The 24,408-nt window shown below is 48.9% G+C and overlaps 1 protein-coding gene across 1 annotated transcript; it reads right to left on the minus strand.

Moving 5' to 3' along the window:
* Window positions 1-2,066: 2,066 nt before the first annotated feature.
* Window positions 2,067-23,823, minus strand: LOC140254854 (TGF-beta receptor type-2-like). The gene is made up of 7 exons (XM_072341937.1): window positions 23,607-23,823; window positions 10,567-10,717; window positions 8,949-9,151; window positions 5,959-6,773; window positions 5,659-5,800; window positions 5,112-5,239; window positions 2,067-2,531 (listed from the first exon to the last, which is right to left on the minus strand). The coding sequence occupies exons 1-7, from the start codon at window positions 23,821-23,823 to the stop codon at window positions 2,319-2,321; spliced, it is 1,869 nt and encodes a 622-aa protein (XP_072198038.1). The 3' UTR covers window positions 2,067-2,318.
* Window positions 23,824-24,408: the final 585 nt, after the last annotated feature.

The raw sequence follows: 24,408 nt of genomic DNA on the forward strand, positions 1-24,408 counted from the left end.
TAATATCAACCAAGTTATTTCTCTTCCACCCTCATCTGGCGTGCCTGTGGTTTCGTGCTGAGAAAGCTGTTACTAATTTTGTCATGTAGAAACAGGCCGGCCCTGAAATAGTCTTAAAATACGAGACGATTCCTTTTAGTGTGGGGAGCTGCTCGGAAAATAACATCTTCCTTTGCTCAGATGGTCACAAGAACTGGAATGACTTTGCGGTGTGGGTTTAATAATGATGCAGTTTTCTAGTTTCTTCTGGAAACAAAGGATGGGATTGAAAAATAGCTGAAGAAAATTCTAGCCGCCGAATATCCAACTCAGGTTTTTGACATTTATGTGATTCTTCTAAGAGCTGCAAGTACTCGGCAGACTAATGTGTATTTTTAACGCTGACCAGATTTGATTCTCTTGCATAACTGCTGTTGTTTCCATCTTGTACCTTCTGGAGTGAAGGGAAAAGAGATCACTGCCGCTTCCTGTGTAGGTACTTCATAGAACTACAGTGAGTTAAATGAGGAGCATGGCAAAACATGGGCTTTAGCCTTCTGTTCCCTTCTTTATGGCGCGATTCAGCTCCATTGCAGTTGAGCAAAGTTCTTGCTGGTCCTTGCTAATTTAGGGCTCCCTGAGACTTAAACAGATCTTGGAGCCCTCCTTGGGGGGTTCCCTGCTGAGCACGAGAACTGAGCGTGATGTATTGCTTGTATTTAATGCATTCAAGTGTATGATCCAGAATATGTGATTATTGACTTGGTTTTCACTGTTGGAAGTAATGGCCATTATTGGAGGCTGGAGTTTATTTTCAGTAAAGCTTCTCAATCTGTTCCCTCTGTGTGCCTGAAAGCCTTCTTTTGAGAAGAAATCTGCAGTGTCAAGCCTAAAGGAAGGCCTGCTTCTCTAGGGTTTCCATTTCAGCCTTCGGAAGCGGAGGAGCAGCCTTTGACTTCCAGTTTGCACCGGTTGATCCCCTCTGTGTCCCAGTCACCTCTGGTAGACCTGATAGAGACTTAGCCTCTCAAACTGAATTGGGAAGGAATAGTAAGTATATTCATTGTTGCTGTGTTCAAACAACTTGATGGATGCAAGATTGCACTCAGTGGTAAAGGAGAGAAGGATTTGACAGCTTAGAGGGAGTTTGGTGTGAGAAAAGCTGCTGAGTGCCCCTTGTGTTCCTCCTGGGCACACAGGGAGCACTCGTTAATGTGTTAAATGAGACTGATGTTAGATGTGTGTGCAAAGGAGTGTTGCTGTGATGAACTGGAGAAGGTTTACTTCGAGGGAAGGAGCTCACTTGAGCACTGTAGGTTGATAGGAAGGAGCAGCCGGGCGTGCTGTGCTGGCAAGCAAAGCATTCCTCTTTCACACTATCCTGAAAGAGCCTCTGTGTAGGTGCACATCAAGTATGGGCTTGCAGGACTCCTTTGAAGCAGTGAGGTTTTATAACTTGTTGCCCATAAGAGTGGAAGGCTTGAGATTTGCACAACGCTGTGGTTCGGTGTGGTGTGACTTACCTTTCTCAGTCTGTTAATTACCTTTCTACTGCACAGGCTGCCTGGTTTGGTCTGGGAGTTATGGGGAGTAAAGGTCCTGGCTCTGTCTGATGGTGTTTCTTCAAGTTGAGTAATGCTGTGGAGGAGGGGAAGTAACCACAGGAAGAATTGGCCAACACGCTTGTGTTGGCAGTGTTAGTATGGTAGGATCTGGTTGAGGGTGGCTGGGAACCAGGATGGTGGCAGGGGTATGAGAGGTGCGGTGGTGGGAAGTTTGCTAACACTGAGTGGAGATCTCAGAGCAGCAGGGGGGTCTCAGGAACAGCAGTGCCTGCTTTGGTCACTTGGTTTAGTATTTTTGATCTTTTACTGTTGAAGAAATGTCACCTGAGTAGCTTCCATGCTCTTTGTTGCACTGCAACCTGTAACGTCTCAGGCCACTTCCTCATCTTTTTTGGGTGTATCTTTTTGGGTTGTGTGTGTTTGGGGGCCATTCAAAACGTGTGTGAGCTGTGCAGGATGAGCAGTTAGAAGAGAAACTCACCATGCCAGCCTGGAAGGGCTTCCAAAGACAGGCATGGAGTTCACGTGCTTATTAATAAAAGATTAAATGTTATTGTTTTAAAAAATAATCAAAGGAATGCTTTGCACTATTATACACGTACAGTAAGTACAAAATCAGTTCATATATACTGTTGCACTTAAGACATGAAAAAACAAGTATTGATTCCACAGTTCAGCCCATCAGTGGGAGGAAACAGATGTAATAAATAAGTTATGCACTAGATCTCAGTTCCTTTCCATGGGACTCTGATGCTGAGGCTTCCTGCTGCTGCATCACGGCGTGCTCCTGCTCCCATCGTTGTCCTGCTGCTCCCTGCCTGCCGAGGCTGTTTTGCCGACCTCGTTGTCCGTGTTGTTGTTGAGGATGTCGTCGCAATCCATCTGCGCCATCAGGTTGAAGCGCTCGGCCACGCAGTGTGCGGTGAGGCGAGCCTCGGGGTCGTGGTCCCAGCACTCCGTGATGGTGTCGCACAGGAAGCGCATCCCCTGCGGTCAGAAGGGTTGGCGTTAGGAGCTGAAGGTGGGAAGAAGAGGAGCGAGAAGCTGATCTGAAGCTACCCCTAAAGGTAGGGGAACCTTGAAGGTAACTTCAGAGTTAGAGCTTCGTAACCTGACTTTGTTTCTGCAGCTTTCTCAAAGGGCAAACCATGCCAAGTTGTTCAGTGCTACAATGAATTCTCACCACAAAGTCATGTCTTACGTGGCATTGGGTGCTCTTCAGCATGCTTCAAAACATTGGGTTCCTCTGGATTACAGTGGTTATAACCCCCAGTAATGTCTCCCTTCAGAAAATCACACAGAGTCCCAATGTTTTAGGCTCAGGGACAGAAGTATTGCGCTGGTGTTATCCCCCTTTGAAGCTAACAACAGCAGCAGCTATGTTGAACCTTCCTTTGACTCTATAATTCCTATCATGTGCTTTTTTCATCACTGACAACAGACGTTGCGACACAGTGGAAAAATCATTATTCTAAATAAAGCTTCATGGTTTTTTTTCCCCCTGTGCTTTTGTGCATTTCAGCTTGCAATCGAGAACCCAGAAAGATGAAGGTGGAAGAACAGCGTGAGTCCTACAGCGATGTGCTGCACTGTTACCTGCCCTGCTGCCCCCTCCCCTGACCTCCCTGTTCTGCACTGAGGCTCATCAGACCAAGCCTTCCACAATGGATATGGATAAGAGAGAATGGGAGTGTGCGGTAGGACTGACAGAGGGCGCATTGCAGTGCTCCTGACAGCGCTCATCTGTTAGCTGCCTGAAAGAATTCGAGGCTAATTAATTAGCCTCCAAAAACGAGCTTGTTTTAACTGAGGTTTTGTCAAACAGAGCTGTTGTATTCTTTAGTCGTTAGATCTTCCTGTGCTTCTTGTGCTTTCAAGATCATCAGATCTTCTTGACCCTGCAATCTTGGTGTTTACCTGCAGTTAGCTTTGTAAATGTGGTGATGCTCCTTTAGCTGTGCACCTTGTTATGCTTGCAAAGCAGGCTTAGTGCAAGGTTTGTGCTCGGTAACCTGGGTTTCCAGGTGATGCTGAGTGCTGCATCCAGCTGTAGCTCTACAAGTGTGTTTTTAGCAGCAGTACTGAGTTCAGCTTCTACTGCTCTTCCTGCCCTGCACCAGCCCTTTGGTTGTTCCTGTGCAAGTGGGCATGAACCAGCTCCAGGAATGTACTTCACTGAGAAAACCCCACTTTTCTTAATAGTAGGGGATAAAGTGAGGTGGGAACGTGGGCATTTATGAGTTACTTGGGCCGCTTTGGGGATGAAAGTCAAAACTGGCCTTGTTGTGCACTTGGCAAGCTGTTGTGTTGGGGCTACTGATGGGCAGTGCTCTGGGTGGGTCAGCTGCCAGGGTTCAATGCTGTGACCCCAATGATGTCAACTGGCAATCCTAAACCAGGGCCCACTGCCTTTGGCCCTCACTTCATTGAGATGGAACCCTGTGGCTGAGCTGAAGAAGTAGCATTTAGAGCTGTGCATCCCCCGGGTGATGGGAACAGAGAATCACAGAATGGCTTGGGTCAGAAGGGACCTCAGATCATCTTGTTCCAACCCCACACCGGGGGCAGGGCTACCAACACCTGCGGGTGCTTCCCTTCAGGCCCCTTGCCTTGCTGTCACCCTGCATGTCCTAAGCGGCAGCGCCTGGTGGACTTCTGCTGCCTCCCAGCAGATGGTGCTGCCCTACGCTGCAGCCTGGGAAAACAACGTAAAGCCGGGTTTGTAGGGCTTTACATTGCTCTCCACTGATATCAGTCAGAGCTGAACTTTCAGGAGCACCACTGACAGCCCGAGCCTCTGTGCTTTTTTTCCTGCCGTTTAGAAGTTTATCAGAGACCTGGGAGGTTGAACATCTGAAACGAATACTCAGAGGCTTCCAGCATGCAGCCGTGCTGATTTAAGTTCTGTATCTTACTACACAAAAGAAGAAGGCAGGGCGAACCCGATGAACTTACTGATAAAGTCACTGATGGGCCAACAGAAACCGCAGTCATTTGATGCTTTTTGCAGCTTTGCTTGGCCAGGTGCTGCAAGTCTTTGGACAAACATGGTTTATAGAGATAGAGGGAATGCATGGCCTTCTAAGAGCTGAGCTAAAGGATGGTGAAAGGTTTTCCCTTGGAAAGACCTGAACTCAGCAGTTTTCCTGCTGTCAGCTTCATGTGTGTCTTCAGGCTGTTTCACTTACTGCCTGTATTCCCCTTTCCTTGTACAACTGCAAGTCTTTTCTCCCATGTATGAGGTTCAGGATGACCTCTAAACTTCAGACTCCTTGACCAAGTAGGCAGAAGCATGGATGCTCCATTTTGCTGTGCTTCAGCATCCAGAAGATAACCAAATGTCATTCCTTGGCATTCACAACTTCTGCTCTTGGTCACTGATTCACCAACTGTGAATTCTGCTGTACCCCTGGCTGTTGGCTTTTCTGTACTGGGGAACTGAGTCTAGGGGAGCTTATCCAAGCTCAGCCAGCCACACTGATTTGATGGCGGCTATAGTGATCTTTAGGCTGGGTCAGTGGACTGGGACAGGATGGTTTGCCTCTGAGCCAGCTGCTCTTGGCTTACCTGGTGCACCAGCCAGCTGCTGGGGATCTCAGGCCGCCCTCTGCCATGCAGCACGATGTCTCTCATGGTGTCCACACAGGGCTGCTCCTGCACTTTTGACCCAAAAGGCAGCTCGTAATTTTTTACCTCTGCAAATAAGCAATGGCAGTATTACAGGGTGTTGTGGCTGAGTTAAAACCAGTGTGTGAAGCCACTGTGATACCAGGAGATGTCAGGCCCTGACTCAACTGCCAGCCTTGTCCTGGAGACCTCCCTTAGCCATCCACCCCGGTATGGCTTTCTCTATCTTCAGCCAAAGATGATGTGATCACCTCTGCTGCTCCTCAACCACAGTGCCAGCCCCCTAGGTGGGTGGCTGGGCAGAGTTAGGCCCTAGGTGAGGTCTGTCACCAGCTCTCAGCAGCCACCTGAATCCAAGTCCTGCGATGAACTGCCCTGCATTGAGGTGGAGCACCATCACCACCACGGATGTGAGTGGATGAAGGTCCCTGTACATAGAGGGAAGGAGCTAAGAGGTACAAGACAAGCCTGGGTGTGACTTTCCTACCTCCCACCACTTCACATCTGGAGGCCATCTCCCACAGAACAAGGGCCATGGAGTAGACGTCCATCTGCTTGAAAGACTCCAGATCTTCCAGGTTCACCCTGGACTCCAGGACCTCTGGAGCCATGTACCTGGCAGTGCCCACCTGTCGGCAAAGAAGAGAGGTTAGCAGGGGCTGGGGAGCACGTGAGTGAGGTCTTATGCTCTGGATGGTGTGGTGTGGTGACAGCCCTATTTATAAAGGCCTCACCTCCCACCCAGGGCCATGCATTTGATGGCATGCGTGCTGATTTTCATACTCACTTGCCCGCTGTTAGCAAAGTCATCTGCCGTCAGCGAGGGGTCGAGGCGTATGGCAATGCCAAAGTCACAGATCACGCACTCCTGCTCGTTCTTCACCAGGATGTTGGTGCTTTTGATGTCCCGGTGGGCAATGGGGATTTTTGGCCGGCCGCAGGCGGTGTAATCGCTGTGGAGGTGGGCCACCCCATTCACCAGCGACCCTGCCATTTTTTGCAGGTCCATCCAGCTCAGGATGTGTCTGGAGAGATAGTCCTTGAGGTTGCCCCTGCTGTGGTAGGCGGTGATGAGCCAGTACTCCCTGCGTGGCCCCGAGCCTCTGTCCTCAGCCGTGAGGAACTGCAGGACACTGTCATGCTTGAGGCTGGCGTCCGTGAAGATCTGGCTCTCGTTCTTCCAGGAAGAATACTCCTCACAGGGAAAGATCTTCACCGCCACTGTCTCATACTGCCCTGAGCTGCTGTGGTTCAGCTTAGCCCTCCACACCTCCGCAAACTGCCCCTTGCCCACCATCTCATCCAGCTCGATGGGCAGCAGCTCGGTGTTGTGGTTGAGGCTGTTGGCGCAGGTGGGGTTCATGGTGGCTGGGCCATCATCCATCAGCACAGACAGCTTCTCGTCCCGCTCGGCAGCCCTGCCTGGCTCTGGCAGTGCCGGACCCTGCGCCTGCTTCCCAACCCAGCTCTTGGCTCTCTTGCGTTGCTTCTGCGTGCGGCAGAGGTAGAAGATGACGGTGATCATCACCGCCACCAGAAGCGGCGGCAGGAGGCTGATGGCGGCCACCGGGATGACCTCCTTGCTCTGCAGCATGGAGTAGCCTGCGGGGAGGGAAGCACGGAGGAAGGAGCTGCCTTGAGGGGCCCGCGACATCTTGTTTTGATCGCGCGTAGGAGGAAAATATGCAGGGTGGTTAATAAGGCGCAGCCGTTCGCAGGGCGGTAATGCAGGCTGCACACAAATCCCATCTGAGCAAAGAGTAAGAACCCAGATGTATGCAATTATTAGAGAGCTATTCATTTTAGTCCTGGAGTTAGGGCCCGTTTGTCAAGTGAAGGTGTGGGAGGCCAGCGCTGCACACCAGGCTGTGGCCTGCACCCTGGTGCAGCCATAGTGCTGTCACACTGCTGGGGTGTGTGGGGGAACTGGGCTCTCCTGCCCGTGGGGGTGGCACAGAAAACCATGAGAAATGGTACCCAAAGGAGCATTGCTTCAGCACTAAGTGTCACAGAATGGTTAAGGTTGGGAAAGACCCCTAAGATCATCTAGTCCAGCCATCCAAGTATCACTTATCATCGCGGTGCAGCACTGGCACTGCCTGGGCAGCTCCCTGTTGTTTCATGGCTTTTAAGCCCATCTGCCTTCAGATGATCGGAGGGGGGAACAAAGCCCTAACCCTTGCGCAACGTGTAATTGTGTGATGCTTTGATGTTAGCGATTCCTGGAATAAACATGCTGACTTCAGTAGAGATATTCAAGTAAAATCTTACTCAGAGGTTTTCCTGCCAAGTATAATAACCCAGGGGAAGAGGGATAAGAATCATTCCATAAGCAAAACTCTTGCTGCTTGACCTCAGTATGTGCAGATCATAATTCAGGTTCTGGAAAAACAGAGCTTTTTGCTATTTTCCTTGGCAAATTTGAAGGAACGTGCTGCAGCTAATTTCTGCGAGGCTGTGAAAGCGTTTCTAAAATAGGCATCAGGTTCAAACCACAAGATCAACCTAAACTGATATAAATCAATAACTAACTCAGGAATATGTTTATTTTGGAAAGTGCGAGGCCTGGATATCACCTACTGCTTTAATGGCTTTTCCCGATGCTTCGGATCCCATCTCTGAAACTCTGGAGTAAGAGAAGAGACTTTTAAGGGCGTTGTGTGCACGAGTCTTGGCAGCAGGAATTGCTGCAGATTCCTTCCTGAGGATGCCCTTTCCTGATGCCATGGGGGGCTGCAGCGCAGCTCCTGGCCCCACTACCTAGAGCGGCATCTGCTCTCTGTCTCCCCTGCAAACAACCACAGGGCTCAGCCCACGCATTGCCCAGCTCTGGGTTTTGATGTTTTGCATGCTGGTTGGCACAGGGAGGCTGTTTGTGAAAGTCTTGGCTGGGGGTGGCATTTCCAATGAGCCAGTTGTCTTTTTGGTGTGAAATTATATATGCTGGCACCAGCTTTGGGATTAGACTATCTCTCTCTAGAAGCGTGTGTACCTGTTATGTTTGGCTCAGCAAGCTGCAAAGAACTGCCAAATTTAGCATCATTCGCTTCCATTAAAAGTGGCTTGTTTGTTCTAAGAATTTGCATTTTATGCGATCTTTTTTTCCCTCTAGCACTGTGGAAGAAGCTGTGCTGCTGGCTTGCAGGTTAGACTTAGCCTCACTTTCAGTGTTTCATGAATTATAGAGTCAGAGGGGTTTTGCTTTGCCACTGATACAGTGCCCGATGGGCACTGGGACAGATGTGGTCCATTCAGAGCTACAGAAGTTTGGACAAGGCCCCAGAGGTTCAGGATCCAGTTAGCAGCTTTCCCAAAGCGTGTGACCCTCCTGAGGAACAGACACAAGCTGCCTCTTAGCGGGAGTGGATTCACAGCTCCTGTTGGACCTGCAGCCATCTGCAGGGAAATGCTGCATCAGAAGAGCATTCCCAGCACCACCCGCTGCTGGGTGCCAGCCCTGCTGGGCGCCAGGGGTTCCCTTGGGTCTGCTGGCATGGGATGTGTTCAAGCGTGATTTTTCTTTAAAGCCTTTGGAGCACAGAGTTGTTCTGGGTTACATCAGCTTTTGGGTTCCCCTGTTTATTCACCCCGTGCCAAACGGTGCAACATACTTAAGGACACAGTGGATTTGCCGTCTCTCGATGTTCTCAAGAGGGCATTTCTGGGAGGGAAGGGTGAGCCACTGGAAAACTGTTGGGCTCAGGGCAGCGGTCATGGGGTACAAACGTGACCTAACTGCTCCTCCTCACTTCGAATACCATCAGCAAAAGTACTCACCATTGGTATGATTTTCAAAGATAAGCTTGTCATTGCACTCCTGCTCATCCACGCAGCCGCAGATGTAGATGATGCCGTCCTCGCTGGGCTGGTGGGTCATGATGCAGCGCGAGGTGTTGTAGTTGGGGACCATGAGGTTCTCTATGGGGCGGTGGGGGTTGTGGCAGAGTGTGCTGATCCTGATGCTGTCATTGTCCTGTCTCCTGCAGGGGCCGAATGAACCAACAGAATGTTAGGTTAGTGGCACAGCCACTCACAGCCACCAGCCCATCATTAGCTGCACGTCATCTGAAGCCTGTGCTGATCATCAGTTCTGTGCCGTATATGGGAGGACGTGTTAGTGGTGGCTCTGATGTAATTCTCATTATATGTAATATAGAGGGTTTATTTAATGCTTTTCTCTCTTTTCTCCTCTCAGCACATGTGTGTTGGCAGAGCTGGTTGGCCCTGTCTTGGTGCCCTGGGCTAATTGCTGTTGCTTACACAACATCTTTGCATGACTGCTTGAGCCCACCAGAGGGAGAAGAAGCCCTTGGGTCACCAGTGGGGACTATTTCACAGAATGGCTGGGGTTGGAAGGGACCTCAAGGATCATGAATCTCTAACCTCGCTGCCACAGGTAGGGCCACCAGCTTCCACATTTAATACTAGACCAGGCTGCCCAGAGCCCCATCCAGGCCGGCCTTGAACACCTCCAGGGACATTTCACCCCCCTAGAGGTGGGATGAACTGCTAGGAAGGGGAGCTGAAGCAGGGCTAATTGGGGTGATTCACATGGCATGAGGGGTGACAGCTACACCAGGGCTCAGAAGACCCTCACCTAAGGTGGAGGCAGAAGCGACATTGTTTGTTTGGGTTTCTTGTTGGTCTTCTGCTTTTGTTATTTTTTTTCCAGTCCATAATGCAATAATTACACTGAGGTAAAAGTCTACTGAAAGCCAGGCAATCCAGCGCTCACACTAATTAGCAGGTTGAGATAAAGCCTAGCAATATGTGCTTCCTGGATTTCACTCTGGTAGCCAAATTAGAAGGAGAGAATCACTTAGGGTAGACCCAAAATGCACTTTAGTTTTAGTTTTGAGACCAGAAAGTTGGAGGAGGCGCTCACCCATCTGGGTGAATGCTTGGTCTGAAATGCCAGATCACATTTCCTTTCCAGGCACTTCCAGCAAAAGCCAATAGGGCTTTTTCCTGGGGATGTTTCCAATGGCCTGGTACCAGCATAGATGTCCGTGCCCCAAGTTGGGACAGACCTCTGGGGCAGCAGCTCTGCATCCCTGCACCTGGAGCAGGTTTTTCCCAGCCTGATGCAGGAAGAAATCACAGCTTTGGGTATCAGGTTTGCCAGCTTTGCACAGCAGGCTCAGCTTGCAAAGCTAAATTCAGGTTTATGTGGGTACAGAGTAAATATGGCATGCTTGTGGTGCTATGTGGGGCATACATATGCATAATTTATTTAGAAAACAAGCCACTCTTAATTATAGGTAAGAACCAATTGCATCTCAGTTATGATTGCAGTGTGGGGAGCAGAGAAAGCCCCTAATGATTTTGATGGCACGGGGTCCCCACAAGCACATTCCCACCATCCAACCCTTTTTCCCCACACCCCCCAGCTCACCATATGGCCACGCAGATCTCAAAGGGGTCCTCGCAGTAGGAGTTGAGGTTGCAGTTGCTGTAACACACCTCCTGCTCGCAGGCCGGCGGCGTGGAGTCGCACCACTTGCACAGGTTGGTCTTCAGGCTGCGGCGCGCGCCAGCATAGCAGGCTGTGGGCACAGAGGACAGCAGTTGGCCACTTTCAGCGAGCTTCAGCCCAAAGTGACTCCCCTTCTGCATGCATTCGTTCTACCCAGCTGCTCAGTCCTGAGTGTTTTAAAGGATGGCAAAGCCTACAGTGAGCTGATGCAACTATTCTGGCCCCATGGAGGCAGCTCCCTGCAGACGGGAGCAAGTTATCTCTATTTTTAAAGGAACTATTCTTGGTTAAGGAATAAATCCCAGCTAAATTTAAACTTCCTGTTTCAAGGCTGCTAGATGTATTTTTCTTTTTTCTTTTTGACTTTTTTTTTTTCCTTTTTTCTTTTTTTAAGTGAAGCCACTGAATAGCTTACATAGAAATACATGCTAGCATGGGCTTGATAAGCAGACTCAGCAGCACTCAGATAGGAACCTGAACTACAGCAGCCACTTTGCAGAAGTGTGGGCCATCTGTTCTTCTTGCAGTGAACTTTCCTTGCAGGTAGGGAAGGATTGCGTGGGAGATTTTAACTCCAAACAGGGCAGAAAAGCAGTCATTCCTGTAGGAAGTCTGCCCAGCTTTAAGCTGCTCCCTCATAACCCCTTTACCGAAGTACCCAGGGGAAAAAAGGTATTTTCTGAATGGGTGCATTGGGCACATGGAGACAGAGCTCGGTGCTCCTGCTCTTCCCTCGGTTCCCTTCATTTTGGGATCCCAACACAACTGGGCTGCTCCGTGCTGCCCTTGTTGCCAAGGTTTATTTTGGGCTGATGAGGCACGAAGGTCTGTTGGTGGGACAGCAAGGATGGCCACTGCTACATCTATGCCTGCTGCTCAGTGTCCTCTTCTTCTGCTTGCACTGCCCTCATTGCTCAACACCCACTGGGGGGTTTGCTGTTTATTTACTCGTTCCCCCAAGGCTGATATTTACTTATTGATGCCCAATGGGAGCGTGATGAGCTTAGAGTTGGCTGCACTGCAGAGTAAGGCAGCCGGGGAGGATGAAAGAGTTAAATACATAAACGAGAGCCAGAAATACAGCAGTAACCAGACAAAACTCTTCGGAGACAAACTGTTCTAAACTAGCTCAGCCCTCGATGCCGTTATCTGCAAGAAAGGTCAGAGCAGGAATACATCTCTTTTTTCTCCTCCTTATTCTCCCACTAAAACTCAAGCGAAGCGCACAAAGCCCACTGCGAGTTTCTCCAGAACATTGTGTCCTTGAAGCACGAGCTCGTAGGTACAACTGAGCTGCCACATCACTCGTCTTGGCCATGATGAGACCCAGATGAACACTTTCAATATTAATACGCGGATGATTTAATAAAAGCTGCACGAGCAGTAAAAGTAACAATACGCTTCCATAAAGGGGTTCCAGATGTTGCCAAGGCAAATGCTAAACATCAAAATACAAACTTCAATAAAAAAAAAAAAAAAGAAAAAAAGCTGGATAAGCAGAACTTGGAACAAACTATAAACTAATTAAATGTGGGTTGCGTTTTCAGAAAGTAAATTGAAGCCATACGGATGTGATGCGAGCCAATAAATAGTACAGTTAGTTAGTCAAGGTTACTGTGGAAAGACAGTTGGGAAGAGGGTTTGAAGTCACCGATGAGGTGGGCTCCCAGGGAGCTTGGCTCGCTATCAATAGGAAGGCTTGTTCTGCTGCATATGAGAATGGGATCGAGGCTTCTGGTATCTATAACCAGGGCACCAGAGATGCTGTGGGGAGAATACTAAACGATTTTTAAGTAGAAGGAGGAAGGAGAAACTATGCCAGAAGTGCCTCCCCTATGACAGCAGCAGGCTGATAGCACCTCCTGCGCTGACCCCAAGCAGGGTGAGTGAGAAGCAAGCTCAAGTGTGAGGAGATGGAAGCTCAGTATGTTTGCTATGAGGGCAGAAGCACTTTGTAACCAAAGCAGTGGCACAGGCAGGTGATTTGCCCTGCGGCAGGGCTGAATGAAAGTCTTCGGTTCTCGAATCCTCTCTGCTGTGCTGTATGCTGACAACCCAACATCAGATAGGCTTCAGCAAAGGCACTCAGTGTGAGGTGCTAAGGCTCTGCCCAGCTACCTCCTGCACTGGAAGGCACCAGAAGAGGACTTGCTCAGGTCATCTCCATGTAGGCTTCAGGTTGTGCTCCATCTGTAGTAGTCAATTGTCCTTGAATTATACCTAAGGATGAGGCTGAGGTGCAGCAGGGACCAGCAGGCAGGTTACTGGGTGGCAGCTGGAGGTGTGGGTGCAGCATGAAGTGCTGGGCTGAGCCACAAGCCCTCTATCTGCTCCCGGCTCAGGAATGGGCTTTGTGCTGGGCTGTGGTCCATGGCCAATGACACGGCTCTGCAATAACAGAGCTGCTCATAAAATTGTTATGAGAACAAACAAATTCCTTCCCTGTTATTTACAACGCTTGTTTCTGCTCACTCACTGTCCTGTGTGAGGTCTTGTCCCCATCACTCCTGAGCTGTCATGGGCAGGATGCAGCCGGGCAGTTCTTACATCCCCAGTTTCCAGGGGAAGACACACAGAGCTGTGCAGCCTTCAGGCAATGTCCAGTGTGAGCTGCCCAGCAGGGCCCTGGATTTCCTGCTGTGGGAGACCAAGTGGAGGTAACAGACCCACTATCCCACTTCTTGCCCCTGTCTGGCTTCTCCACAGACAAGGACAGCGCGCACACAGCACTGGGTTCAAGGGAGCAGCTCTGCCCTCAGGCCCTGCATCCTCCCGTGTAACAAATACTGTACTTGGCAGCGGGCACGTGGAGCGAGGAGTGAGCCAGTAATGTTTCCTGGTGAATAGAAAGGGGTTGATTCTGATTGCATTAGACATCAGTGCTTCGCAGTGCCAAAAAGACGTGCAGGATACATTTCTGGTGTGTTTGGACATTCTTCAAACAAGCTGAAAACCGACTTAATCTACCGGTTACTACCCCTTACATGAAGTGTTTAGCAAATAATGCACAGTGCCATTACAAGGTGAGTTGGGTATGGATTGTATGAGAAGACTTCTCGGATCTCTTTCAGATGCCTGAATGACATCACGATCTAACGTCACTCTGGGAGATGAGCTCAGCTAAATGCTGCCTGTCCTTCTGCATTGGCCATTTCCAGTGTTGCTGATGTACCTCCTGCAAGTCACCTACGTGGCAGTGCAGTGACCTCGTGCTGCTTTGGGACTTGGGGGTGTTTCATGATGAGGATGTGGCCAGAGAGGTTTCATAGCATCAGTAAGGTTGGGAAACACCTCTAGTCCAACCATCAGCCCATCCCCACCATGCCCGCTAACCATGTCCCTCGGTGCCTTTGCTTGAAAACACCCAGGGGTGGTTTCTGTTTGATTTCAGTCAGCAGATGCTTTGAGCATCCTGGTCTGGAGGGAGGTGTCCCCACCTATAGCAGAGAAGTTGGAACTAGATCATCTTAAAGGTCCCTTCCAACACAAACCGATTCTATGACTCTGTGATGATTCTATGGCTTTGCCTATGGGTGAGGATGGAGCAAACCACGTGCTCCATCTGCTCTCAGAACTGCTGGGATCCCCCATCCTCTGGCCACCACCCCATTCACCTTGGTCATTCTCAAGGAGGCTCTGAAATCAGGCAGGAAGCGTCCCCTGCAGGAGAACTCCAGCTCCCTGCCCCAGATCCTGCTTTGCACTGCTCTGCTGGGGCTGTGCAGGCGATTGTTGCCCATCTTGTGCTCTCACTCGTGTTTAAAAACAACAACAGCTCCACTGACTCATAGATCCTACAGCCTCTGAGTCATTTTTTATTTCTGGATTTTGCTGCTCTGCCCTTTGCAGTGAGGGGAGCTGCAATGAGCACTCACACACACAAACACATCAAGTTCACATTTGTTTTTCCCCTATAAAAACAAAACCATTTCCATACCATTAATGAAACAGAAATGATTTGACTTTGCGTTCCCTGGCTTTTATTTTCCATTGTATAAACTGTGCAGATGAAATAACGATGGCTGTAAAGTAAACCTCTCTCTCTCTCTCTCCCTTTTTTTTCCCTTTCCTTTCCCTTTCCAGGCAGCTTCTTTTCGAAATAGCAAAGAGTCACTTACAAACTTGGCCCCAGCGCCGCATCGGGTGGGATTAACCCCTGCATCCCCAGCTCTGCTCCCCTTCCTGCTCACGCTGTGAGGCAGAGGCAACACCAGCACCAAGGGGTGCCATAAAGCAAAGTGGGGCACAGAGTCAGCAGGGAAACATTAGCAGGGGAGCAATGTTCTTTCACTACGAGAAAGACATTGAGGCCCTGGAGCTTGTCCAGAGAAGGGTAATGGAGCTGAGAAGGGTCTTAAGGGGAGAAGCTGAGGGAATTGGGGTTGTTCAGACTGAAGGAGGCTCAGGGGAGACGTGACTCTCTATAACTCCCTGAACGGAGGCTGTAGTGGGGTGGGAGCTGGCCTCTTCTCCCAGGTGACAGGAATAGCATGAGAGGTGATGGCCTCAAGTTGTACCAGCGGAGATTCACACTGGATATTCAGAGAATGTGGTGATGCAGTGGCACAGCTGCCCAAGGAGGTGGTGGAGTCACCGTCCCTGGAGGTGCTCAAGAACTGTGGAGATGTGGCACTGAGGGATGTGGTCAGGGGGCATGGTGGGCATGGGTTCGGGTTGAACTTGGTGTTCGCAGTGGTCTGTTCCAACCTTAATGAATCTATAACAAGGAGAAAGGGATGGGCAGATACCTGAAGAGGAAGGCAAGGAGGAAGAAGGGGCCAGGTGCAGGATGCTGGGCTGAAAGCCTCTTTTAAAAGCGTGCAAGTCTGGCAGTCTCTGTTTGGGTCTCTTTCCATCTTGCTGGGGACATCAGTGCTGACATCTCAGCCACATGTCCCCTCTCCACACCATCCTCACAGCCACTGCCTGTGCTAATTGATGCCACATCTCATCTCGCTCCTGCTGCTTGCAAGGCTCTTATGCTATTGTAGAGCACCCTAAGGACAATCAATAGGTGACACTGCACTGCTTCCTGGAGCAGCAGATGCATCTGGTTGTGTGAGCATGTGCTTGGGAGAATGGGGTGGGATGAGAAGGGAGTGTTGTACCTTGAGCACTGCCTTCCAAAGACAGCAAGACCATTTTTCCTATTCTCCCATCTCACAGCCCACATCTCTCAACACTGGTCAGATGTTTCTCCAAAAGCCAGTGGCCAGGCGGGTTGGTGACAAAGCTGAGCTATCATTGCTCTTCCCGGACTGGGTGATGTGTTTTATATTATTTCTCTTGGATTTATTAAGCATTATGTAAGCAGCTAACCAATCCCGCATGCTACGGAATCGCTGCCGATTTCATGTCAGTGGAAAGTAAACAAAAAGCGTTCTGAAGTGGCAGAGCCGAAATTCATTTCCACGTTCAAAGCAACCCTTGGAGGATTTCCCCATCTCTTCACCACCAGTTTGCATCCAGGAGCTGCTGCAACCCATTAGAAAAGAGATACGGAAAAATTTACACGTAGCACACAACAGGCTGGTATAGCAAATCCTCTCTCTTTACTCTCTTCACAAAACAATTAAGACCCGTGTTATTTTACTTAATTAGTTTTAAGCATCTTTCTGGATTTTGTGATACTCCTTGAAATGGGTTTGTCCGGTGTGTTTCTCTTTCAGGGAGGTTTTCTTTGAATAAGACAACTGTTTGCTAATTGTACCTGAGCTTACAGAGCTCAGCAGAACCCCATCCAAAACAGTGGGGGGGGGGGGGGGGGGGGGCAGTCCTTACAGTGCAGCTTTGGAAGGACTCTGAGCGCTAGGTGAGGCAGAAGCAATGCCTCCATCAGGCACTGCTCAGTGTATGTACCATGGCTCTTCCAGGATCCCTTCCTGCTGGTGCTACAGACACCATTCTGGCCATTAATGCTGGTTTGCACAAAGTGAAGTTGAACTGAGGATGGAGCGATTTTGGATCAGGTGAAATGGCCTTGCACTGCTTTGTTTGCTTGATTTTTTTTCTCTCTGTCTTTGAAACAGTCATTGATACCTGACAGTATTCTTCTACTTCTGAGCCCATTTAGCTGTGCATGTATTGTGGAATCATAGAATGTTACCTGTGCTAAGTCATCACCCAAGCCAGCTCTAGGGGAAGACCCCGGATCCCCATAACCCACTGGGCAGCTGAGCCCAAACCAAGCTGCATTGGGGTGGCTGGGCTAATGGACTAATGTGGGGGCTGCCTGCATCCAAAGGTGCCACCAGCATTGCCCACCAATGACGGGTCAGGGCAGAAGATGCCTCCAGGGGCAGGGGCATCCTCAGAGGCATCCAGATTGCAGCCCTGGAGCTGCTTTGGGCCCAGCTTGTCACTGCAGATCCAACAGCAGAAGAAAGAGCTGCGAGTCGGCTACAGACGTTGCTCTGCCTTTGACTATTGCAATCCAAGAAAAAGTACTGCACAGCTTCTTTTTGGTTTGTTTTTACAATTCTCATCATATTATGCCCAGTAATTATCTTTATATATGCTTCACAGGCTCCGCAGGGACCTGGATCTCTGTGGGTAGCTGGAAGTGCAACTTAAAGATATCATCCAAATAGGTAAACGTGTCAGAAACATAATCTGGGTCACATTTGGGCAACAGGGTTTGCTCTATTTTAAGTGGAAATGGTTTGCTGATGGTTTAGATGAACTTCCTGAGGAGTTTGCAATTCCTGGCACACGTTCGATTTGCCATCTGTTAGAAGGGCTTTGATGAGTTCACAAAGAGACATTTGACTGGAGCTGCTCTGAGTGCTTTGGGTGGACTTTTGTGATGGACCAGTTTGCGTTGGTTGGGTTTGCCTTGCTGCAGTTCCCTGGGTGCTTGAGAGAGCAGGGCTGAGCTTTGGAGTGGGATACGCCGATAGCTTCCCACCAGTGCACCGCCACCAACACATTCCAGCACTGCCTGTTCTTTATGTCCGCTAACATTATTGTGTAACACTGAGTTTTGCCCTCATTTAGGCCAGATCTAGCAGTCATAAAGTGCTCTGTGCTGTCAGAGGGAACTTCAGCTCGAGGCTAGCATGGATACAGATGTGAATATCTTACTTGCTTTTCCTAAAGCGTCCCTCATGTAGCACATAAGTAGGTAAGCTGGTCTGTTCTTTGTGCCCCTGGTGGGAATGTCTGCCGCCACCTCCAACCAGCACCAAGTGCTATTTGACATATTAAAGACACAAAAGGAACTGGGCTCCCCCGGGGGATGCTTGTACCCTGAGGTTATTTGGGGGAGGATGATTAATTCTGCTGCTCATGGCTGTGTGTCACTTCCCTCTGTATGGCAAAGGATCTTGTCTGCTCTCGTGCAATGGCTGGGGCTAATTTTGGGATAGATTTAGCCTGGAAAAAATACTTTAGGCAGAGAGACAGCAGCTGATTCAGTCTCTTCCAGGCTGGACGCTGGTGTTCAGATGCTCCCAGGCAGCGAGTTCTCCAACGACATCAGGCAGATCTCCCTTGTCATGTCCCAGCTGTGCTCCATGGCTGAGCCAGACCCTTGGCTGATGGGACACCACTGCTCGTTATGCACGAGCACAGGCACTCTGGTGTGGGATGGCTGAAGTCAGGAGGGACTGGTGGCAGTATCTCCACCCCCAGAGTTGCTCCAAGGACCACATATCCAGCTTTGACCACATCAGGAATCCCAGCCGAGGCATGGGTTGAAAAGGTTAGTGGGCTCTGCAAAGTGACACCCAGCACCAGCGCTCTGTTGCAGTCTGTTTCTGCTGATAGCTGCAAATCGCATGCTGGAAATGTTGAAAAGGCTTTTCCCCTTTAAATCTTGACTCCAGCTGTAAACGATCCTGTATACTCAAGGGCAGCACTTTGGTGAAGGTATGTTCCCAGACCTGCCTGAATCCACGTGGGCAGTAGCCAGGGGGAAGGTTGCAGGGCACAGCTGGATACACTAATTGCCCCACAGAGGAGAGGCATTTGCTGTGGTATAAATCAGCTGCCTCTTGTCAGGCATGTTCCTGTCTTATCATTGGGAAGCAAAACACTACAGTGCAAGAGCTCCAGGAAAGGCCATGTCCTGGAGCAGCGTAATTGGTGGGAGCAGGGGCTGCAGAGGCGATTACAAGATAAGCAGGCTCTCCCACTTCTCCTAAAAGCTTGACAGCTACCAGCAGCTATAGCAGGAGCATTTCAGCCCTGTACGGACTCTCATTAAAAGAACCAAATGGAAAAAAAGAAACATGACTCCAATGGACCTTACAGAGCCTTTCTGGAGGCAGGATCGCAGTGGTCTCATCCTTGCAGCCACCCCATTGTTTCTCTCTGAAGATCCCTAAGGAAGTTCTTACCCACAGTTGGGGTCCAGCACTGAGAAGTTGTAGCTCTGCCCCATGAGGCAGGCAGCCATTGCTGGTGTTGTCTCCCTGCAAACTGGGCCTCTTCCTGCGTGAGGCTTTCACTTGGCACATGGTGCGAAGCATTAGATGTGGAAAGAGCAAAGTGTGTGGGAGCTGCTGATTTCATCTCTTTGGTGGGACTGCAAGATGACATGTGGCACTTCCCTGAAAACATGGCAGTCCATGGGAGAGTTCATTCATTTATGGCAAGTTACAACCGTGTGGAAGCTGTCTGAAAGCAAATGTTACTGCAAAGAGCTCTCAGTAAGGGGAGAGGAAAAGGAAATCAACTTGATGGAGCAGTATAAAGCTGTAGAGACAAGGAATAGTGTTGAATACTTCCTCAGAATAAAAGCTTCCAGTTAACAGTTTTTATTGCCAATGATTGCTCTCCGCCTATTTAGTGACTACGTGGGACACATCTGCTCAGGACTTCATCTCGAAGCGGAACAATGAATATCGCGCTTGAACCTGTTAACCACCATTACACAAAAGTCTTTGTGATCATGGAGACCCTCAAGGACAAGTTGGATGAGGCCCTGGGCAGCCTGATCTGGTGGCTGGCAGTCCTGCCTATGGCAGAGAGGTACGATCCTTAAGGTCTTCTGCAACCTAAACCATTCTATCGTTTTATGACCATTATCTAATACTGATAACAGCATTAAGAGTAAAAATTGGCTTTAGCTTGTTTAGAAAACAATGTGTTTTAATTTCAAATGCTGTGGAATTATATCTGTAAATGGACTTTTCTCTGCAGACTTAATCTAGATGTACACTGCTTGAGTCTATCTAATTTGCATCAGTGGAAGAAAAGGCAGTACTGGGTTTGGTGAGGCGTGAAGGTGAATTCAGGACAATCCATCATGCTTCTTGCTTAGTCTGCTGCCAGTCACAACACTGCAGAGGATTCTGGTTTTACCATGTCAGGGCTCTCCTTGTGCTTTTCCCTTTACTGGGGAATACGTTGCTCCAAAGTCAAAGCAAAATGAGATGCTTGAGAAGCTTTGTTGTAGCCAGCCCTGCTGCTATGGTGGGTAGCACTCAGCTCCATACGCTTCATGGCTTGGAGAAGGGCTCCGTTCTTCACTGCTGCAGATCAGTCTTAGACTGCTGCTTGGACCCCATTCTGCATGTGCATATATCTGCCTGTGAAGTGGATATTGACCCTTCATCGTCTTCCTCTCCCTTGTCCTCTCACTTATTCATACTTGACCCTTGGTTCCTGTCTCTGAATTGTTGTTTGTTGCTGTGAGATCCTGATAGCTCCCCTGCCTGAGGAGCTTGCTGGCATTTCGGTGACGGTGCAGCCCCTGGTTTTAGCTTTGGTGACCTTAGAAGTAGGAGACCAACTTCTTGAATGAGATGCCTGAAGAGCCTGGGATAGGTCAGAGAGGTCTTGAATGGATCAAAAGCCAGAGATGTTTCTCTGACAGCCCTGGGTCTCCCAGTCTTGATTTATGGATTACGTACACTCTATGTGTTTAGCAAAAGAGGCTCAGTGGGGAAACAGGAACTTGTTTGTGCAAGCAGAAAAGAGCATGTAGCTTCAGAGAGCCACCATCCAACAAAAGATCCCACTTCCAGCTCTTTGTGGAGCCATCGGGGTGCCACGTAGGAAGCATTGAAATAGATGGCAGAAAACATCAGGATGTGTTAACAAGCCATTATTTTGATAGGAAATGGTTACAGGAAAATGGAGATCAAACCCAAAAGCTGGGAGCAGCACATGTAATTTTCCCTCTCTGAGAAGCTGTATGTTGGATTATGAGTCAACTAAAATCCATGCCGTGTGGCACTGAGCTGTGTGGCCACAGCCTGATGAAAGGAAAAAGGTGACTATCTCCTGAGCTGATCAGGCAGGAGGCCTGTGCTCCCATCCAACTCTGGGCAGGGACAACTTCAAAGGCAATGGAGAAGTGGGAATGGCACAGGATAGTGCAGTGAGCATAGAATAGACCTCTCCAGTACCACATCCTGAGGTCCGACCACAAGCCATGAGAGAACATGCTTGCTGAAATTCATGGGCAGATGTTCCCCTAGGAAAAGTCCTAATTATAAATTTTAAGTCCAGAGCATTCCAGAGTGCACAGTGCAGTAACTCCATATCCAGCCTTTGACTTTTGGATGGGCCATGGTCTGTCTAGGAGATAATCTTGCAGTTATCAAAGGTTTTGAGCAACAAAAACCTACTGCGTTCTGAGTCTGAGTAATGACCTGCTGGAATAACTTTGCTATGTTGTGATCTAACACAAAAGCACCTAGTTTCAGCTTCCAGCATGTGAATCTTGCTTCTCCTTTGTCTGATGGAAGAGGAATCCCTCTGCCAGAAAGAACCTCTCTGGGAACTTTCTGTAGACCATGACTAGCTCACCTCCCAACTCCTTCCGCATCAACTAAAGGCAGCAAAATCTGTGAGCCTCCTCAACTGTAGAACAGGTTTTCTCATCCTGAATGATCCTTGTATTTTCTGTTGGAGGTTGGAGGTGAAAAGGGCAATCAGGGAAATGGATGAGCTGAAATCTCAGCCATTTCTTAGGCTACAGGCTTTTTTTTACCATTGCATATGGGCCAAAGAAGTCAGATACACTGTTTGATGACCATTCTGGTGATTGAGGAGTTGGGAATGACCAGTGTGGAGCCCATAGTTGTGTCTCAGCAGCCCTGCTGTGACCCCTTAGAGAATAACAGCATCTCCGAGGATGCTCAGTTGGCTCTAGGGGACCTTTTCCAGGATAACCAGACACCATCCGGCCATTTTCTCTATGGTAATTCCTAAATCTCTATGCTAAGAGGAGCTATTTACTGCCATCACCAAGCCACTGCTGTCACTCCTTTCAGGGAGGCTGGATGACTGTGAGGATTTGCTGCTGGAAGAACAACTGAATGCGTATTTTCAGCCATTCTGGGGAACTTGCCATTCCCTCCTCTCTCAATGTCAAAGCAAAGTGGGCCCCCGGGGTGCTTTTACTGTCACAGAGTTACTGTAATGTTGATATTAACACTATACTCGATGGATGGGAGGTAGCTCCAGTTAACATATATCTTTGTTAAGCGAAATCAGAGAGAGAGAGCCTTGGCTTATTTTTTTTCCCCATACCGAGACAGATGCTGTCATTGTATCATTCACGTAACCTTTCAAATGAACTTAGTAATCATGATATGTTTTGGTTTGGCTTCTTTCAGATTAAAACCCTGCCTTTTAGAAAAAGGAAACCAGAAGTTAAATAACTCCCAAATTAGGTATTTCTGAAGGATAATTAGTGGTCTTCTTTCTTACCAAAAGCAACCCAAGGCTGCGCTTTAAATAACGCCTTGTAGTAATTCCTTCGGTGCTGCTCCGAATGTGATTAATGTAGCAGGATGTTATCAGTATAGCATCCTACACTTCAACCCATGCTTTAGGGTATTATCTGCAGTAAGGACTGCTGTGTATTTCTGCAACATTTTGAAAGCTGGCCTGACCTTATGTTGTAAATCCCCCTGCGTGGGGCTCTCTGCTTCAGAAGTCGCAGCAAGAGTTGTGTTTGCTACAAGGAAATTACCAACCAGCTGCATTGTTTCATTCCCCATTTCTGTAGATAGGGGGACCCATGGAAAGTGGACGCAGATGCAGATCCCTGCCCCCCGTTGTTTCAATTGGATGCAAATATACAGGCGCTATAATCCCAGCGCTTCGTTGCTTTGAGCAAAAAGCAGTTTTAGTTGCACTGGAAATTCTGTACCAAGGGGAACGGGTCTGTGTTTGGAAAAGGGCTTGCTGCAAACAGCGAGTAAGTATATAAATATCTACTATATAGGGATATATGTGTGTATACACATACATCGGTGCTGTATATACAGAACGGCACGCACACATACTTAGGAGATGTGTATATAACACTCGCTCATATACAAATCTACTCCCTGTTATGAAACAATCATCGGGATATAAACAAGAGACTTTAAACCTCGGATGGGCGCGTTTTCAAGTGCTGCTGAAGGGTTTTATCTGCAGTCCTGAAGAAGTGCTATCAAAACCTAAACAGGGTACTCATTACAAAGAAATCTGTACGTAAGTGCTAGAAAGGTTTGCCTAAGAACCAGATGTTGTTGCAAGGACAGCTCTCCTCCCCCTCCCCGCTTCTTTCCATCTTTAATAGTTCGATTAATGTTGCACATAAACCCGGGCTGATAAAACTTCACCACATCTGGACGCCGTTGAAGCCAGATCATTTCACGGCGCACTTTGGTTGCTTTTAATCTTCCTCGATAAAGTAAAAGCTTCCACCAAGTCATGCTGACCGACGTACAGATTTCTGCACTGTAAACACTGACATCTGGGAGCTGCTCTCGGCGAGCACGCAGCGGTCTCTGCCGAGCCAAGCGCTCGCTCTTCTCTGTATGAGGAACGCACAGCTGACGCTATCGGAGCAGCACTGCCATCAGATCGATGCAATGCTCTCCACTGCTCCCAACCCTCCACCTAATTGCTGTCAGGGGAGAAGTCAACGATTTGCTGTTTTTTCTGGAAGAAGGAAAACTAAACGACCTCTCTGCTTAACACTGCCCAAGTAGAAACATTTCTGTACTCACAGAAGGACAGCAGCAGCAAGGAAAGCAGACCCGGTTTCCTCCAGCAACCCATTTTCTGGACCCTGAAGTCCGGCTTCAAGCTGTTGACCCGTCCATCCTTCTTCCTCTCCGATGTCAACCCCACAGCACCGAATTCATGAGGCTGCTGGCTGGGAAGGCGGATCCAAGCACAGCGAGCCCAGCTGTGCGTGGGGTCCGCCCAGGAACTGCAGCTCATGAACAAACTCAGCCCAGCTCTCCTTGTGAAATATATACAAATATGGGAGGGGGGGAGCTGGGGGAAGAGCTCTGGCTCTGGGAAAAGTTTGGTTTTTCCAACTGTGGAGTTGAGCTGCTCTGAGCAGCCCAGGGAGCTGTGGAAGGGGACCTTGTGTCTACTGCAGGCATCTAACCAGAGTGGTGTGGGCATGGCCACAGACCTCTTCCATCTGAATAAAACAGAAAGGAATGCTTCACTATTCTGAGCTGCCATTAATTCACTGATTTTTTTCCCCCCCTTTTTAGAAATCAACTCTACTTATAAGTAAACTACAACTACAATCCCATCTTTAATGGGAATAACTGGAGAGAATACGGCAGCTTCTACAGAGAGGTGGCATCGCTATGAGTTCAGCCTAAAGTAGGTGTTTTCAAGCCCATGTATCCTGATACATTTTCCTGAGTCAGAGCCTAAAATAAGGACACAGAGCATTTAAATAGCTTCTTTTACCCCAAGACCTCAAACTTGCTTTTCCCCCAAAAATGGGAGAAGTATTACCCACACTCACAAAGGTAAAGCTGTAAAATATGGCAGACATCTGAC

The sequence above is a fragment of the Excalfactoria chinensis genome, chromosome 7 (genome assembly GCF_039878825.1).
Source record: "Excalfactoria chinensis isolate bCotChi1 chromosome 7, bCotChi1.hap2, whole genome shotgun sequence".
Taxonomy (NCBI): domain Eukaryota; kingdom Metazoa; phylum Chordata; class Aves; order Galliformes; family Phasianidae; genus Excalfactoria; species Excalfactoria chinensis.